The sequence below is a fragment of the Histomonas meleagridis genome (assembly GCF_020186115.1).
Source record: "Histomonas meleagridis strain 2922-C6/04-10x chromosome Unknown contig_120, whole genome shotgun sequence".
NCBI lineage: Eukaryota > Parabasalia > Tritrichomonadida > Dientamoebidae > Histomonas > Histomonas meleagridis.
This window is the reverse complement of record NW_027150760.1, coordinates 1,109-19,839: the sequence shown is the minus strand read 5'-3', so window position 1 is coordinate 19,839 and position 18,731 is coordinate 1,109. Positions and strand designations below refer to the sequence as shown.

The following is an 18,731-nucleotide window of genomic DNA, read 5'->3' as shown; positions in this document are numbered from 1 at the left end:
GATCAAACATTTAGGGGAATTGAGTAACGTTTAAGTCATGTGAGATGGAGCTGTCGTTTTTATCGTTTCAAAGAAAAATTGAATCCAAAAATAGCCAATAAACAGGGTACCCTAGATGTCCTATTTTCGGAGTGGATGAATGTCTCAGTTCCTTATGGAGATTATAATATGTTAGGAACTATTGGAACTGGTTCAACAGGTAAAGTAAAATTAGCAGAACATAAGGTAACTGGAGCTAAGGTTGCAATAAAAATAATTAAAAAGGCAAAATTTAACCAACAGCCAGATCTCGAAAAGAAGATTAAACACGAGATTGCAATTATGAAGCTGTTTGATAATTCACATTTATTGCAATTCATTAATGTTTGTGAAAGCAAATCACATTTATTCATTATTACTGAATATGCTCCTAACAAAGAGCTTTTTGATTATCTTGTTGAAAGAGGTAATTTGGAAGTATCTGAAGCAATGAAATTCTTCAGACAAATAATTTATGGACTTGAATTTCTTCACGATCATTCAATTTGCCATTGCAATCTAAAACCCGAAAATATACTTCTTGATGAACATAATAACGTAAAAATCAGTGATTTTGGTTTTGCTAGATGGATAAAAACCAAAATCACTGGAACATTTTGTGGTTCTCCTCATTATCTTTCACCAGAAGTTCTTAAACGGAAACCCTATGATGGGCGTAAGTTAGATATTTGGAGTTCTGGTGTAATTCTTTATGCTCTCTTAGTAGTATGTTTTTTTTTGCTTCATCACAAACGATAGAAAACGATAGATATGTGATATGGCCAAAAAACAACACAAAAAGTCACAAACGATCAAGTCGTTTTCCTATCGTTTGCGGGAAGCAATTTTTAAGGATTTACTAACACATAGGGTCGATTACCATTTGAAGACACATCACTCCATAACTTGCTTCATAAAATAGTTTCATGTGAGTATGAAATCCCACAAAATCTTCCAGATGATGTCAAAGATCTTATCTCGAAGATTTTAACAGAAGATCCTGCGAAAAGGATAACTCTCAAGGAGATAAAAGCACACCCAGCGTTCCGTAGAGATATTCCAGAATCATATACTTTACCTTCACCTCTACCAATTCCAACACTTACAAATCCTATTGATCCAGCTTCACTAGACAAGGAAACCATAGATATTTTACATCAACTTGGGATGACAAGTGATGAAGAATTATCACGAGAACTTCTTTCTGATCAAAGTACCATGTCCAAAGTCTTCGTTACAATGCTTACGAACCGGCTTTCCTTTGATAACCTCCCGTGGTCCCTTCGTAACACAGATGAGATCGAACAAGATTTCGAGGCATCAGAAATAACCGTCGAAGATCAGATGGGACTTGATGTGACATCGTCAGCTTCGCTCCACACATCAGATCCCTTTTATAGAAACCACAAACATACGTCACAATGTTCACCAGAGTTTTATTCTGTTATTGAACAATCTTTTTTACCAGAAGAAGCTCCTTCAATACAATGTAATGAACATTATACGATCAAAGAAATTCGAGTTTCAATCGAATCTTTGATGTGCGCTGTTCAGTTGTATTTAAATAGAAATGGTTTCGCGTGGTTTTATCCTGATGAAACAAAAATAATGACAAGAAAGGAGTCGGTACTAGATTTGATTCTCCAGGCCGATTATGATATTGATGATTCATTAAAGCTAACAGTAAGCTTAATAGCAGGTGGGCAAGATGAATTTTACGGATTCGTCGAAAAAATTCAATCAGTCATTGAAGGAATTATTTTGTGAGTCATAGATATTACTAATAAAATGTCAATTTTTTTGCTATTATAATAAGTATAGTTTAAATGTGTTGGAAGGAAAATGACATTTTATGATTTGTTGACGGACAGTTTACACCATGACAAATTCTGTACTTTATTTTTCGGTGAAAGCGCAATTTTCAATTATGAAAACTCAATTTTAAATGTATTCAAATCAATTTTTGAATTCCATCGTATTGTCGGTTTTTTGGGGAAGGAATTTTGCAATTCCATATGTTTGGAGATTATTTTAACTAATACATTATTCCAAAAATCAACCAAAATATATCGAAATAAAATAAAAATTGATAATATCCTTGTTATTATGAATTTATCACGATTTTTTTCAAGAAGAAAAATTTCTCTTTCACTTTTAGTATACTTTACATTGTTTTTTCCTGTATAAAAAAATTCAATGAGTTTTGTGCTTTTTGAAAGAATTTTAATCGGATTTATCTGAATTTTGTTAATTAACAATTTTGTTTGTTCCGTTTGTCAACTTTTTTTTGGTTCTGCTCAAAGCCAAATGTCGATTCCACAAAAAAGCCAAAGCACGACCGTTTTTGCTGGACTTCATTTAAAGTCAGCTAATGCAAGTTCCCCTGAAATGGCTGAGTCTTTAAGATCTCGTTTTACTTTATTGCCAGAAGAAGAAATAAGATTTTTCCATTATTACCATCATATTTCTCATGGTGATGTATTTTTATTCGCTACCAACTGGGCACTCCGTTTTGCCTTTAATGAGTGGACAAAAGCAGTTCAAGATTATACTATACCGTTGAAAAATATTGTATCTTACAAAAAGAAAAAAAGAACTACCAAAAATGGTGACCTTATTGTTAGCATTAAAACTTCCACATTATCGGTTGTCCATGTAACATTTCCAAAATCAGCTGATAACCTTGTGGAAGGTTTTACTAAGACCATAGATGGACTTATTGAGAATGTCCTAAAACTTCCTACAGATGTATGGGTTCCAGATGAGAAATGGCTTGATCGATTGGCGAATGATTCTCAATGGGATTTCATCAATAATGATTTTTGCCCAACATATCCACACATTTTCCTTATCCCACCCACAACCAATCGCGAGCTTATTATTAAGGTATCTGAATTTCGATCACGTCAACGAGTTCCGGCACTTTCATTTGTATATCCCAAAAACAAAGCCCCATTATTAAGGTCTGCTCAACCATTAACTGGTTTTATAGGTTCATCCAATCCATACGATGTCAAGTTTTTTGAAGCCGTTCGAGCTGGTCGTAAATTTGCAATAATTGATTGTCGACCAAAACTTAATGCTTTTGCAAATCAATTTACTGGTGGCGGTTATGAATCCAAGAGTCATTATGATGATTCCACCTTTAAATTCTTGTGCATACCCAACATTCACAAAGTTCGAGAGTATTACCTAACAATGCAATACGGTTTTGAAAACGGTTATGACGATCCATTCAAAGATTGGGGCGCCCTGATTTTACAACTGATCAAAGGTTCAGCGTTAATAATTTCCAAATTAAAGAAGAATATTGCTGTTCTTGTCCATTGTTCTGATGGATGGGATCGAACAGCACAAGTATCTTCAATTGTGCAATTAATTGTTGATCCTTATTCTCGAACATTCCAAGGAATGAAAGACTTAATCCAAAAAGATTGGATCGATGCAGGACATATGTTCCATATGAGATGTAATTACGTTCCACATTCAAAGTTAGATGAATCATCACCAATATTTTCTCAATTTATAGACGCTGTATACCAATTAATGGTTTTAAATCCAACGGCCTTTGAGTTTAACGAATGCTTCTTAGCCTTTTTGAACTTTCATGCATATTCACAATTATTTGGTGATTTCGATGGGCAATCTTTCGTTGAAAAATCCACAATGGAAAGAGCTCCTTCGCTATGGCTATGCTTGGAAGATGAAGAATTTCGGTTATCAATGACTAACGAAAATTTCAAAGATGTTAACGATCTGATTAAATATGACGTCAAAGGGTACAAATTCTCAGCACGAATTAACTTGCCGCCAATATTCGGTGGCCTTTCTACAACACCACTTTATCCTAAAAATCCAGAGTTTTGGGAGAAGTTGATGAAAAAATAAATATTGTTAATATTTTAAGCGAAAATAAAAAAACTTTTAAGAAAATGTTTTATTTGATATGTTTTGTAACTACCAAATGAGTTGTAAATTATTCAAAAATGCGCATTCATGAGTTTCTTTGCAGGAGAGAACAGTTTTATCTGATCATTTGATTTGTCTATCGTTTGCCAAAGGATTTTTTACACTAACGAAAGTTTCTTCAAAAATATATGCACACATTGAGTAATAATTTAATTAATGTAATGTTTTTATAAACAGAATCATTTAAATAATATTTTTTAGTAAACACAAGTACAAAACAATTTGATTCAGTAATCAATTCTCATCTTTACAGCATAAAGATTTCCATTTGATTTATCCATTTCACAAATTGTTAAACCAAAATTTAATTCATTTTATTTGTTTATTTATTAATAATTGCGTAAAGTTCATCTATTTTTCTAATTTTTTCATGTGCGTTTTGGCTGACTGCGTATTTCTTTGCTATTTCCAGCCACTCCAATTTCTTCTCCTTTTCCACATCTTCAGCGTTTTCTGCGATGAACATCAATTCTTCGATTGCCTCCATCACCTTATGCTGCTTGATCAGTCTCTTCCAGTACAAACTCCTTGCCTCCTTCATAATGAAATCGTCGATGTAAACACTTTGCAAATCGAGTAATTTCTTTTCGTCATTTTCGTCGATAATTCTTTGATATATTATCAAATGCATTAATTCATCTTTTGTGTTTAATATCATTTTCAAGCCATTTTCGTTCTTAATTATATCGAAAAGTATTGAATACGTTTCATATACTTCTTTAAAAATGTTTTTTCCTTTTATATCTATTTCATTTGAACCTTTTTTATACCATTTTAATGCTCGATGATATTTATCTATGTTTGTAACTTTCGCTATTATTATATCTATCACTGCTTTATATTCTTTATTTGTTATTAAATATTCACAAATTCGATGTAAATCTTCTTTCGTAATTTGTGATATATATTGTATGAATATATTTGTACACAAAGAAACAGAAAATATTTTTTGTTTGTTGTTGTCATCATTATTATCATTTTCATCAGTTTCATTGTTTTCTTTTTCGGTGTCAGGTATTATAAATGTCATCGCTGAATTAATCAAACGATTATTAACTTTAAATAATGTCGGACAATGTTCAACGATATTTTGTGCAAGAGTTTCAACTTGACGTTGAATATTTGGATCAGTTTGTTTAACACTTGTAAATATTTTGAATGAAATCTTTTGCATTATATCAATTATATTATTAATATCATATTTATAAAACAATTGCGTCTCTAAGTTAATATCTTTGAATAAATATTCATAACTTTTATCAGTTAATAATCTTTTAATAATTTCAGTAATTAAAATCTTTTTTTGTTGCGATAAAAAGCCAAAGAAAGTAAAAACATCATTAAGTTTAAGGATATAATCATAAAGTTCATTTAATTCTTCTTTTTCATTTTCATATGAAACTTTTTGTTCTTTAGTTATAAATGTTATTGATGATTGTTTAATCTCCAAATATTGTTGTATGAAATCTTCAATATTATGTAAATGAAATATTCCAACTTTCGATAAGTTAATAAAGTTTTGATTGATCATCCATTTTTCTTGATTCTTTTTACTATTATATTTAATGAATATCGGTTGGTACATTACTTTCGATAATAATCTTGAAACACGGATATAAAATCCTTCAGTGATTTTGTTTTCATATTCATATTTAGTTATTTTCTTATTAAAGTATTGTGACATTATTGATAATATCCATTTAGAATTATTCGGGTAATAAGAACATAATAATATTATATTAACTGCGGTTTCATTTAAATTATCAAATAACTCGAAATAATGTTTCGAGATTGATGTTTCATTTAATAAGAAATTAGTAACCAAATTATTAATCCCATATCGTAAATCATAACTTTCATTAGGCATTAAGAACCTATAAAGTGATTGACAAGGTGTACTAAATTGGAATTTATAACTTCCTTTAGTAGTTAATACATAAGCTATAGGTGGCTCTTGTGTATGTTGCCATAAATATGGATCATCTAATTCGAAATCTAAAAAACTAAATCCATACGACAAAACATTACCAATGTTTTCAATAGGAATTACAAACTCATAAAAATGATGTAATAAATCACTTCGTTGTGCACGCATTATTATGATTATATCATTACAAAATAATGTGGTGATTCCCATTGTCGTATAGCCATATTGTAATTGATGGCCGGTAAACTCAGATGGTGGTGGTATTATTGATTTAATTTCTAAGTTTAATATGGAATTGGTCTCAAAACCAAATAATATTCGTCGGCCATCTTTACAAAAGCCAATGATGTTAGAAATGCATTCAAATGGTAAATAACTAACTGATACAAATTCATATTCATCAGGAATAGAACAATTTAAATGTGTAAAACTATAGTTTTCATATGAAATATTATAAAAATGTAATGAATTGTTTTCATCAATAACGGATAATATGGTCCCACTACTATCTAAAGTCATGTCGCAATAATTAGTGGTGACATCACCAAATAAAAATTGTTTAATGGACCGGAAAAAGCGTTTGGTGCTTCCCTTAAGGACAAAGTTGTCTGTATCAAAGTCATATATGTAGATGTTACCTCGATCTGAACTGATTATTAATGTTCCATTGTTACCTGGTATCATGCAAAATGATGGAAAGTCAATGTTAACTTTATATGAAAAATTAAAATCGATGGTTGAAGAATTAATTATGAAAAATTTGATATAATGAGATGTGGAGACTGCTAGTACAAAACGTGCTGCAGGATAAAATGGTGGGAGATTTGGACTAACAGACATAATGGAAACAGATGTAATTATGGGATCTTCTTCAATTAACTGTTGATATTCTTCGGTGTTTTCAACTTTCCATAAAAAAAGTTGATTCTCAATGATACAATAATAACGTTCGATTTCAGAAATGCAACCATAAACAATATGTTTTGGAATATAATCTTGCTTTTCATTATTATTAGAATCATTTTCATTTGATTGAGACTCAGAGGTTTGAGCGTCTTGATCATTCGTTGCATACTTTGCTATGTTTCGTGGAAATGCTGCTAAATTGATTATGGTTGCAATTTCATCTGGGAGACTTGGTCTACAATATGAAACTTTTGATTCATAATCTTCTGATATTTCATTAAAGAATGATGGCAATAGTACATCCTTTTGAATTTGTAGATTAATTCTGTTCTGCACTTTGCTCATCTTTCTTGAACCTAAACAAAGATAGTGAAATTTCGATTTTTGTTGGTCTTGTAGGTTCTAATTCATAACCTTGACTTCATTTTATTTAGTTATCACTCATTATTTCTTTTTTGTATTATTCAATATAACTTCTTATCACAAAATAAAGAAATAAGTTTAAAAAATCATTAATGATGTTTTTAATGATGTATAAAAATATCTCATAAAATTTAACATAAATGCAAAGAACTAATGAGGGTTTAGCATTGTTGGTTTTAAAGAGAAAATGATGCTGTTGTTTCATAAAATTTTTTGATTTTCTATTTTAAAAAAAGCCGAACAAAGTTTGTTAAATTTCCCAAACTCGAAAAAATAGTTTTTTGGAATGAAATTGCAAAATAACGAAATAAATCACAGAAGGTATGATCTAAAACAGAAGGAGATATATGGTGAATTCGGGTTTTGGATTTTATTATTTTCTTTTATTATTCCAATTATTATCATATTATGGATTTTTTTCCCATCACTTGTTCCATTTTTACCATCGCAACTTTGGATTGCAGCTATACCTGTTTATATATTTAGTTTGCTGTTCTGGATTCCATTTCTTGTTTTCTTCCTCAATAATGCATATCCTGATTCATAGAAATATTAACGCAAAACACAACAAAGCTTTGCATTTAGTTTGAAGTGTTTTAATTTTTTTTCAAAAATTATAAATTAAATTAAAAATATTTGATATTAATAAACGTACAGATTCTATCTTTTTTTTTCTTTACCCTCGCGTTGTTATGAGATATTATTAGTGTAATTAATGAGATAATGGATTTTTTGTTTGAGTGCTCAACTCAATTTACAAAAAAGTGCATTGTACGTTATATTTCTCTTCTAAATGGATCAATTACCTTTTTCTAGAAGAGAACCACGAATAAGAGAAATACCACAATCTTCACCACACCTTACATTTGATCAGGTAAATTATCATACTCCTCTTAATAAACAAACTGTTTCATCTCGACAATCCCAAGAAGGAAATTTACGACCTTTACAAATGAAAATAAATTGTCCAATCATTGATTGCAGAACAGATCAGTTAGAACGAAATCGTGTAAATATGTTCAATGGAGGTAAAGATGTAGATCCATCAACAATTACATTTGCTTCTTCATCAATAAAACCAAATACTCGACATCAAAACACGCCATATTCGTATAGCACATCATGGATATCACATCCAGATCCTAATACATCTTTATCTCCACTTAAATCAGAAGCATATTTAACATCCTTTTTGCAATCTCCAAATGCAAAGCAAGACAAAATTAAACAAGCAAATTTTAGACAGAACAAATACGAATATTTGAGGAAAAACGAATCTCAATTTCAAAAATATGTATCAGAAGTTGACACAGATACAAAAGCAAGAGATCAAAATCACATACGTTTCATTCAGCAACAACGAAACAATCATTTAGAAGCTCTTGAAAATCGCCGTCGAGTCGAGAAAGTTCGGTTTTTCGAATGAATAAAAAACTGTTATTTTGTGACAACTTTTTGTTTGCTGTAAAACGATATATTCAATTTTATTCAAAATCAAACGGTTTCTAACAAAATCTATTTTTATGAACTTAAATTAAATTGTATGTGAGTCCTAATGCTTTCACAAAGTTTGGCTGTGAGCTTCTTTGCCTTAGCTAACTCTTCAATGAAACTTTGTCCAGCAGGTGTTGGCCTAGGATACATTTTTGTGAATATTTCGAAAATACAATTTGGGTTTTGATTATTTTCTTTCATTTGTATAAATAATTCGATTGCTGTTTGTTGATTTGATACATTAAACAGATCATTATTCATAAAATTAGTAAGGATTGCTTGAACAACAATTGGAATTATTTCTTTTGATTCAGGAGAAAAGAATGAAGTCGCAAAGAACTTTATAAGAGCGTTTCTTACATCCCATGAAGAATTAAAAAAATTCAGCATAAAAGGAAATGGAATAATTGTCCAAAATGATTCAATTTTTGGGAAAATTTCAGTCAGATATTGGATCATGCATATTAATAAATCACTATTTTGTTCACTTGTTTGTGATAAAATGAATTGAAGAATAGTTTCAGTTGGCATAGCTTTCATCATTCGTAATATTTCAAAATGTTTTGGTAATGGATGATGTGGGAGAATTACATTAATCCAATTAAAAGGCAATGAATAATCAATTAAATCACACTTAATCAAACAATTAAACAAATCACAATAGCTATTAAGCATGTTTTCATTATTTACAATCATTATTGGTGTTAAAATTTCAAAAATTTTCACAAACGCCGGTGTAAAAAATAAACCTTTGAATTCTTTGCTGTATTGAGCGATTGAATTTTCTGCGATTTTTATCAAAAACAAACAAAGCCTCTCAATTATGATTTCATCCATTGAATTAACAGCATTTTGAGTGTTTTGTAGCATTACTTCTTGAATAAATGGTAAAATGGAAACATTATTACTTTCTTCTGAAAGTTTAAGGAACATTAATATGATCATTGCTTGAGTATTTAACTCAAATTTTAATATATTACTTGAAAACACATTAAAAAGGCTTTCAAAGAATGGAATCATTTCTTTAGTGCAAAATAAAGTTATTGTTTTTAATGTAGAACTTACTTCATATTGCATTTGAGGGAATAAATATAGAAGTGTTTGTATTATTTGATGTAAATATGGAATTATATACTCTTGATTTGCAATTTTTTGAATAAATCCTAATGAATTTTTAGGTAGATTTTGCATTTCAAATAATTTGTTTAACATTTGAATCGCTAAATACGGAGATGACTGAAGTTTCGCGAAACTTTGAAGAAACAAATAAAATCCTTCAGATGGTTCTTGATTAAATATGAATTGATTCATCATTTGTGATTGAGGTGGTTGATTAAAATCAATTGTATTCGTGATTGAATAAAATATATTTTTTAAATTAGAATAGATATAATATGATTGATTTTGGTGAACAGATTGAATTAATATGTTTAAAAATTGGAAAATATATGGTAACGTTATTTCTAAATTAGGATACTCTATTATAAATTTTGAGAAATTTTCACATGTATCAAAAATGTTTTCTTCATTTAAAAGAGTTGGCAAAATCCGTAAGAAAATTTCAATAAGCTGAAAAGTGGTTTTAACACGTGTATCGTCATAGAAAAAGTCGGTGTCATAATTGAAAAATGCACCAAAAAGTGGCACTGAATATTCCATATGTGCTGAACATAGCTGTAATGACATCATTATTATAGCTTCTAAAAAAGTTGGGAAAGATGGACTATCAGAAACTAATGAAGAAAACGTGTCAAAAAAAAGTGTAAAAAGTTCTGCTGAAAAATCTGGATTGTTAATAACATTAGATATTTTAGGAAGTAAAGGATATAAGATATCCGTGTTTTCATACCGTTGAAAAACTAGATAGTAAAGATCGAGCCAATCTTTGGATACTTCGTTTCCATTCAATGTGGAAATAATAAATGGACATAATTGGTTAAGCGTGTTTTTAAATACTCTATTGGTGTCATATTTTTGAACAAATGGTAAGTTGGCCTCTTCAAGGAGAATTTTAAAAAACAATATGATCAGATTTGGTGGAAGTGATTCAAGTGTAGACTGAATTAACTGATTGCAAAGAAGACAAATGTCACAAATTATAATAAGATACAATTTGTTTTCAGGAGAATTTATTCTGTCTGGACTTTGCCTAATTTTTTCCAAAAGAAGGAGAACAATTTGTGACAAATTTTCAAAACTAAAAATACGAAAATTATAACGTATAGAATACCTTATGCATCCACCTGCAATAAAACAAATATTTGAGTCTGTTAATGATGAAATAATTTGAAGAGAGGATTGAATAGATGCTGGTGATTGTTGCCATAAGGTAATAATCTTCTCGGCTTCATGGCGTTCTTGTTCAGATGGCGAAGTTAGAAAAATTTGTATTAAAACTTGGAATTGGTCGAGAGGTATTACAGGCTCCATCTCATATAAATTTGAGAAATTTTAAACATGACATATATATTTGAATATAAAATATATGCCAACTCAAAAACCCAAAGACTAGACCTAGTCTCTAGTTCAATTGTTGAATGCTTTAATAATAATGGAAAAAATAACTCACCAACACCTGATTCTAATTCTTGAATATTTGTGCTCGTAAGGAAATTTGAAAATAGGTCAAATATTTTTATTTTGCTATTTTTATGTTGTTCTAATTTTTCAATTTCTTGTAAAAAAACTTAAATATATATATATAAATTATTCATTCGAACAAAAAATAATGTATAAATTATTATGCTAATCATAATGTCAATTGATAATGGATTTTTATAAAAATTATTGAATATTGTAATTGCTGATTGATAAATATTTCCTTTATTAAACCAAAAAGAATATCTTTTATTGATTTTATTTTTTCCCATTTGTATTGATTTTTTTTGGATTATTTTTTGATATTTTTCTGTACATGTTTTAAAGAATCTGATTTCATCCATTTCATTGAAATTTGGGATTGTGAAGTTTCATAGAAAATTTTGATTAAAAACAACCCACACATATGAGAGCACCCTGATTAACTGCCAATTTCTTTTTCACAGATATAACCGTTGTATTTCGTTCTTAAAAATTCGTTTGAATACTTTATTTGTTATATAACGCGACAAAAAGAAAATGACCAACGCTGAGCTACACGCACAATCCCAGCAAAATTTTGCAGAAATAGATAGAAGAATTGACGCACTAGTTGATGTTTCAAGTGATCTAAAACAATCGGCAAATTCAATTGGAAAAGAATTAGAAGATCAAATTAAAATGTGTGATGAAATAAATGATAATATGGATAAAACCCAAGCAGAGGTTGACAAAGCTACTGATGCAGTCGTTAAAGTGAAAAATTCTCCCGGAAATTGGGTTGCATGGATATTGATTATTGTTTTGGTCGTTTTAATTATTATTTTATGGGTTGCTTGGAAGTAAATGGGAATCTTACTCATAAACAAAAGATATTTTACTAAATAATCGAAATGACAAATCTACAATTAATAATTTTAAAAGATATTTGATCAATTATATAATATTTTAATTTTTGTAAAATATTAAAAATAATAAATCAATGTGTTAATATGATTAAAATGGTTTAGAGTTCTTAAGAAGCTTTTTCAGTATAATATATCCATTATTAATAATAATAATCTATTATGTATACATATTTTTTATAAGCATTAATATTATTCATGCATATTTAAAGAAAGTAAAATTTATCATCTTATCTTTTAATAACAAAAGCATTATCATTAGGAACAGAAATACATTGTATGCAATGATTAGAGTTTATAATATTAGAAAATAATTTTGTTTTTAGACTTTAATTATTAACATGCAATGTAAAAAAAATTAAAAAATTAATATCAATCAAAAGAAAATTTTTTTTTTTTTTTAAAACACCAAATGTAAAATAATTACTTTTATAATTTTTATCATTTCTTATATAAAGAAAAATATTTTTGAAAAAATTAGTAAAAGCTAGAAAAAGTTTCTTAATGATTACTTTAATTTGAAAAATTTAATACCATCTATTATTAATGACCTTTGTATTATTTATATATGCTTTTTTCTGAGTTTTATGCCATTTTTGGTTTATCTTTTGAAAAAAAAAAGTTTTTTGGGTAGTACTTAAATTATATGCATGTTGCTTTCATCCTGGGATTTTATTATCAATGTATTCATAATCATTACCAGGATGAAGCACTCAGAAAATGTTTCCCAACGAAATTATTAAATAATACTTTTAACGAAAACCAATTTTCAACAAAAAACAGAAAACCAATTAGAATCAAATTGGAATATATATTTTTAAATGAAACATCCAATAATAAAAAGTTTGTTCTTAGACAAACTTTTAGAAATGTAAAAAAATTTCTTTCTTCGATCATAAATGTAACAACATATCAAAAAACTATAACAGCAAAAGAAGAATATAAAGCGCTAAAGAAAAATTATCCAAATAATTTTACTAATTATGATTTAGTCATCACTGTACTATGCAATTATTTTCCAAAATCAAATAAAAATAGAAAAGATGAAAGTTTGCTTGCAAAGGCTCATAGTTTTGAGTTAAATCAAAACAAAAATGATTTAAATAGACCTATTCAAGGTGAAATCTCTATTAATATAAATACAATACCTGATTATCCACAAGGAGAGAATAGTCTAATTCGTTATTATTTTGGAACTCTTTTACATGAAACAATGCATATTTTAGGGTTTTCACATTCATTATATTATAAATGGATAAACAAGGAAAAAGGTATTCCTTATGAAAATCCAATTACAATATATCACAATAAAAAATATGGAATTACTCAACAATTTATTTCAACACCTAAATTAACAAAATGGGTCAATCAAAGATTTCAAGTTTATGATCCTATATTATCTAAACTTGGATTAGAACTTGAAGATGGTGGAGGTGAGGGGACATCATCTTCACATCCAAACTCACGTTTGTATTTCACTGATGTTATGCAAGGTAAATCACATTTAATAAATTATTTTAGTGGAATTATGTTTAATTTACTTGAAGATACAGGTTGGTATACTGTAAATTTTACAAAAGAAGAGGAATTAATTTATATGAATAATAAATATAATAAATATATATCACAAAATGTTATGGTTAATCCACCAAGAATTTCCTTTCCAAAAGATTATTTATGTGACAGTGATAAATCATATTGTTTTTATGATTATTCTTCGAAAGCATCTTGTACACTAAAAAAAGTTAATGAATTAAGTGAAGAAGAAGGTTGGAAAGATAACATGAAAAATATTAAATGGTATTATGATCAAAATCAAAAATTTTTAGGTGTTGATGAGTTACGTGATTTCGCTCCAGTTTTAGCACCTACTGACCATTGTAAAGATGAAAATGTTTCATTTAAAAAATCATTTGAAACATTTGGAGAATCAAGTGTATGTGCAATGTCTACATTTTATGGTAATTTTAAAGAGTTCTTTTATGACATTTCTCCTTCTTGTTTTAAAGCAAGATGTGGAACAGATGGAAATTTAAGATTAATCTTTGAAAATGATGTTGAATATCTTTGCACTAGAAAAAATAAGAAAATATACCAAAAAGGTAGAATTGGTTATGCCTTATGTCCTGACCCTAAAATAGCATGTGCAAATCTAAATAAAACAAAGATGATTAATATTCATCATGTAATTCCTGATCGTGGTTCTATACATGGAAATAATTATATAACAATTATTGGAGAAAAATTAAACACATATAAAAATTTAAAAATATTATTAGGAAAATATATAAAAATTGAAATAGTCGATATCCAAAAAAACTTTATTTTAGCAAAAATTCCTGCATTACTAAATGATAAAAATGTTAAAAAATTGATTCCATATAATCTTCATGTTACTGCTGATAATGAACCAGATACTACTATCGAATCATTTTATACATTTGTGGATTAATGTGAAAAAAATACATTTGAGTTTATAATTTGAATAAATAAATTTAAAAAATAACTATTACTATGGCCTAATAATTTGTTTTTTGAAGTTTTTAAATAAATATTAACAATGATATTGAGATACTTATTTTTTCTTTTAAAAGATCTCTCACACCAATCACCGAAGCTTTGAAATTTAGTAATTTGGATTAAATTATAATTAATTAACAGCGCCGCTCTTAGCTCAGTGGTAGAGCATTTGACTGTAGAAAAGTAGTCATCAAAGGGTCGCCGGTTCGATTCCAGCAGCGCGGAATGGATTTTTTATTTTTTTCACCTGAGCAACTTAGAGAGGGGAAAAGCGCACCATTGTATAGAGCTCCCGGAGAGGAGCAGAACCATATGAGTTCCGACGATCATTGGAGAATCTCGGAACATATCAGATTATCTCTCCGAGATAAACATTTAGGCTCGAAACTATGCACAACACGAAAATCAAGACCAAAAATAGAGCCTAATAATGCTAAATTTATCAAGAAGAACCCGTTTTTTAAGTCCGGCCATCCTGAATCAGATGCAGAAGAAAGTTCGACGGAGAACATCACAAGCAACACAGAATCAATATACACCAGCCCAGAGCCATTCAGAGAAAGTTTGAGCCCATATGACGAACGAAATTCCGAAATCAGATTTCGATTAGATGCAGAAGAAAGTTCAACGAAGTACACCGCAAGCAACACAGAATCGACATACACCAGTCCAGAACCTTTCAGAGAGAATATGGGACCAAATGAAGAACAAAATCTCGAAATCAGATTTCGATCAGATCAAACACCAAGTTACCAAACACACACACACACACACAGCGCTATGTGAGCTTCGTGCTACGCACTCGCTCCCACTCGCGCTACATAAACTAAAGGATGAACGGTGTAAACGCGATTGATTTTCATAAATCGGTTGGTTTTGATTGAAAGTAATTAAATATATTTAAATTCATGATGACATTTATTTTTTAAATGTGTGAGGCATTAATCCGGCTGAGTTGTTGTTAATCCTATGTGGTAAGTTGTGTTTGGAGCTTAAAATATTTCTAATGCTACTTAACAACCTAACCTAACCTAACTTAACCTATCATTAAAAATTCGAGAAAGCCTTTTCGTAAAAGTCCATATATTTTAGAGGTTGAAGTCTAGCTTGATGACTTGACGTGAATTTTACATGTTTACTGGAGCTGCTAACTATAAGTTCACGGAAGAATTGCTGTTATTTCTCTGTGGAAATGAGGGTTTTGATGTTAATCCTATGTAGATTTTAGTGTTTGGAGCTTAAAGTTTTATATGCTACTTAACAACCTAACCTAACTTAACTTAACCTATCATTAAAAATTCGAGAAAGCCTTTTCGTAAAATTCCATATATTTTTGAGGTTGAAGTCTAGCTTGATGACTTGACGTGAATTTTACATGTTTACTGCTTCTGATGATGATTAATTGACGGGAAAGGCTTGTTTCTATGTTGAATGTTGTATTTAGTGCTGTTTCTTGATGTTGTAGTTCAGGAAATGCTTGTTTGCTCAGAAAATTTAAAGTTAGTTTTTTTTTAAAATTAATTTTTTTATTTGTATATAAATGAGTGATAAGTTAGTTCCACTTACTGCAACAACAACTCTTGAAAATTACGTTTACGTTTACGGCAAAAGTTTAATGAAATGTACTATTAATGATTGTCCGATTGAGGTTTTCAAACCACAATCAAATTATTATAATTCTTTGTTGTGGAACATAGAGCATTTCGAAAGCGTTATTAAACACAGTGAAGAAAAATTAAAACTATTCGACAAAGAAGCAATTGAAACTTACGTTAATGAAAATTTTGATGATTCATATGATGTTTTAGATCATAAAATCGAAAAGAAATTGAAACAATACGACGCTATTATCGGAAAATATGAATTAGATAAAGATGATTTAGAAGATATTGAAAATTTAAAGAATATGCAAAAGAACCTTCCCGAAATAATTGAAGATAGATTAATTAATAAATATTACCGGGAGAATCACATTTACAAAGAAATGGAACAAGAACTTCAAGAACAAATTGTCGTTTACGACCGCTTAGCTCACCAACAAAAATTCACGTTGGTTGAATGGAAAGAAAAAATGTTTACAGAGAGAGCAAGAAGAAGAAAGGAAAAGATTGATTGAGTTTTTGTCGATTCCTCATTCAAACAAAGATGTTATAAGAAATCTTAATGAATTTGTTCATGAATGCGTCAATAAGAATTATACGGAATTGTTGGATGAATACTATGACATGTATAAAAATGCTTTTGATGAAATTAGTCGGAATAAATATGAAAAAACTATACGAAATGTATTTGACACTAAGTCATCACAAAAAGTAATCAAAGCGTTTACCGAACACAATCAAACTTTAATTAATAGATTACAATTTCTAATCGCAAAAATACAATTTAATGAAACAGAAGAGTATTTAACAATTGAACAATATTTAAAGAAATCATTTGAAAAATTCATTTCTGATCATTTTATGACCATTTATAATTTTATGAAAAAACTCCATCGGTTCAATAGCTAAAAGTTCAGTAACATTTGAAAATTCAACTGCAATAAAAGTTTATGCTCAATCAATCGTAAGAGATATAAATCAAATTTTAATTAGAGACTTACCGGAAGTATTAGAAAGTAGATTTTCCGATTATATTCAAACGTTAATGGAGAAATTAGGAATTAATACAGAAGAAAAACAAGAAACAAAAGTTAGAATTCAAAGCATTGAATTAAGTTTTGATTCATTTCTTGCTTCAGTTCCTGACGGAGAATTAGATATCAAAGAATTATGTGATATGTATAATAATTACTTCGGAACAAATTTAACAACAAGAAGCTTTTCATTATTGAAAGTTGTTAAAGAACACTTTAATAAAAGATCAACCGTTAGAAACAAGAAGAAAATCACATACTATGCAAAATGCTGAATTTCATAAAAGGCTTTCTCGAATTTTTTTTGTTAGGTTAAGTTAAGTTAGGTTAGGTTGTTAGGTTGCATTAAAAAATTCTTTTTCAATTTCTGATAGTTATTTTTATATAATTTACATATCAAACGAATCGCAAATTAATGTACTATTCAATGCTTATAATTTCATGTTTTAAAATTGATGACATCATAAATTTATTTTTAGATTTTTGTAATTAACACTTAAAAATTGATGTTTCATTCGTGTGTGTGAGTGATTTGTCGATTTTAGCAATCAACGCTGATAAATTCATGTTTTAAAATAATGATATATCATTAATTCCTTTGTCGAATGTTGTAACAAACGCTGATAAATTGAACGAACGTAAACTTGTTTTAATAAATGTTTTATCATTAATCCTTTGTCGAATATAAGCAAGCAAACGCATAAATCTACATCTAATGTTAATGTTTTTCATTGAATCCTTCGTCGAATGTTGCAATAGAGCTGAAAAATTGAACGAACGTAAACTTGTTTTAAAATAATGATATATCATAAATTCCTTTGTCGATATAAGCATAAACGCCTTAAATCAACATAGTCATTAATGTTTTATCATTAATCCTTCGTCGAATGTTGTAACAAATGCTGATAAATTGAACGAACGTAAACTTGTTTTAAAATAATGATATATCATAAATTCCTTTGTCGATATAAGCATAAACGCCTTAAATCAACATAGTCATTAATGTTTTATCATTAATCCTTCGTCGAATGTTGCAATAGAGCTGAAAAATTGAACGAACGTAAACTTGTTTTAAAATAATGATATATCATAAATTCCTTTGTGAATGTTGTAACAAACGATGATAAATTGAACAAACGTAAACTTGTTTTAAAATAATGATATATCATTAATCCTCTGTCGAATGTTGTAATAAACGCTGAAAAATTGAACGAACGTAAACTTGTTTTGTTCGTATTGAATCGTAGTGATTTGCAAATTTTGAGCGTTTGATGCTTAAAAATTGTTGTTTGAAAATAATGTTTTATCATTAATCCTTTGTCGAACTTTGCAAAAACACTGATAAATTCAACGAACG

The 18,731-nt window shown here is 28.9% G+C and overlaps 3 protein-coding genes across 3 annotated transcripts; all 3 read left to right on the top strand.

The window, feature by feature from the left end:
• Window positions 1-135: 135 nt before the first annotated feature.
• GO595_001159 (CAMK family protein kinase) lies at window positions 136-1,785 on the top strand (the record flags this gene model as incomplete). Its single annotated transcript, XM_067913927.1, has 2 exons — window positions 136-741; window positions 889-1,785. 2 exons carry the CDS (start codon window positions 136-138, stop codon window positions 1,783-1,785), a joined length of 1,503 nt encoding a protein of 500 aa, XP_067778629.1.
• A 540-nt stretch (window positions 1,786-2,325) lies between these two features.
• Window positions 2,326-3,906, top strand: GO595_001158 (Myotubularin-related protein 8; the record flags this gene model as incomplete). Its single annotated transcript, XM_067913926.1, has 1 exon — window positions 2,326-3,906. One exon carries the CDS (start codon window positions 2,326-2,328, stop codon window positions 3,904-3,906), a length of 1,581 nt encoding a protein of 526 aa, XP_067778628.1.
• An 11,058-nt stretch (window positions 3,907-14,964) lies between these two features.
• On the top strand, window positions 14,965-15,525 carry GO595_001157 (uncharacterized protein; the record flags this gene model as incomplete). The annotated part of the gene is made up of 1 exon (XM_067913924.1): window positions 14,965-15,525. One exon carries the CDS (start codon window positions 14,965-14,967, stop codon window positions 15,523-15,525), a length of 561 nt encoding a protein of 186 aa, XP_067778627.1.
• Between the last annotated feature and the right edge of the window lie 3,206 nt (window positions 15,526-18,731).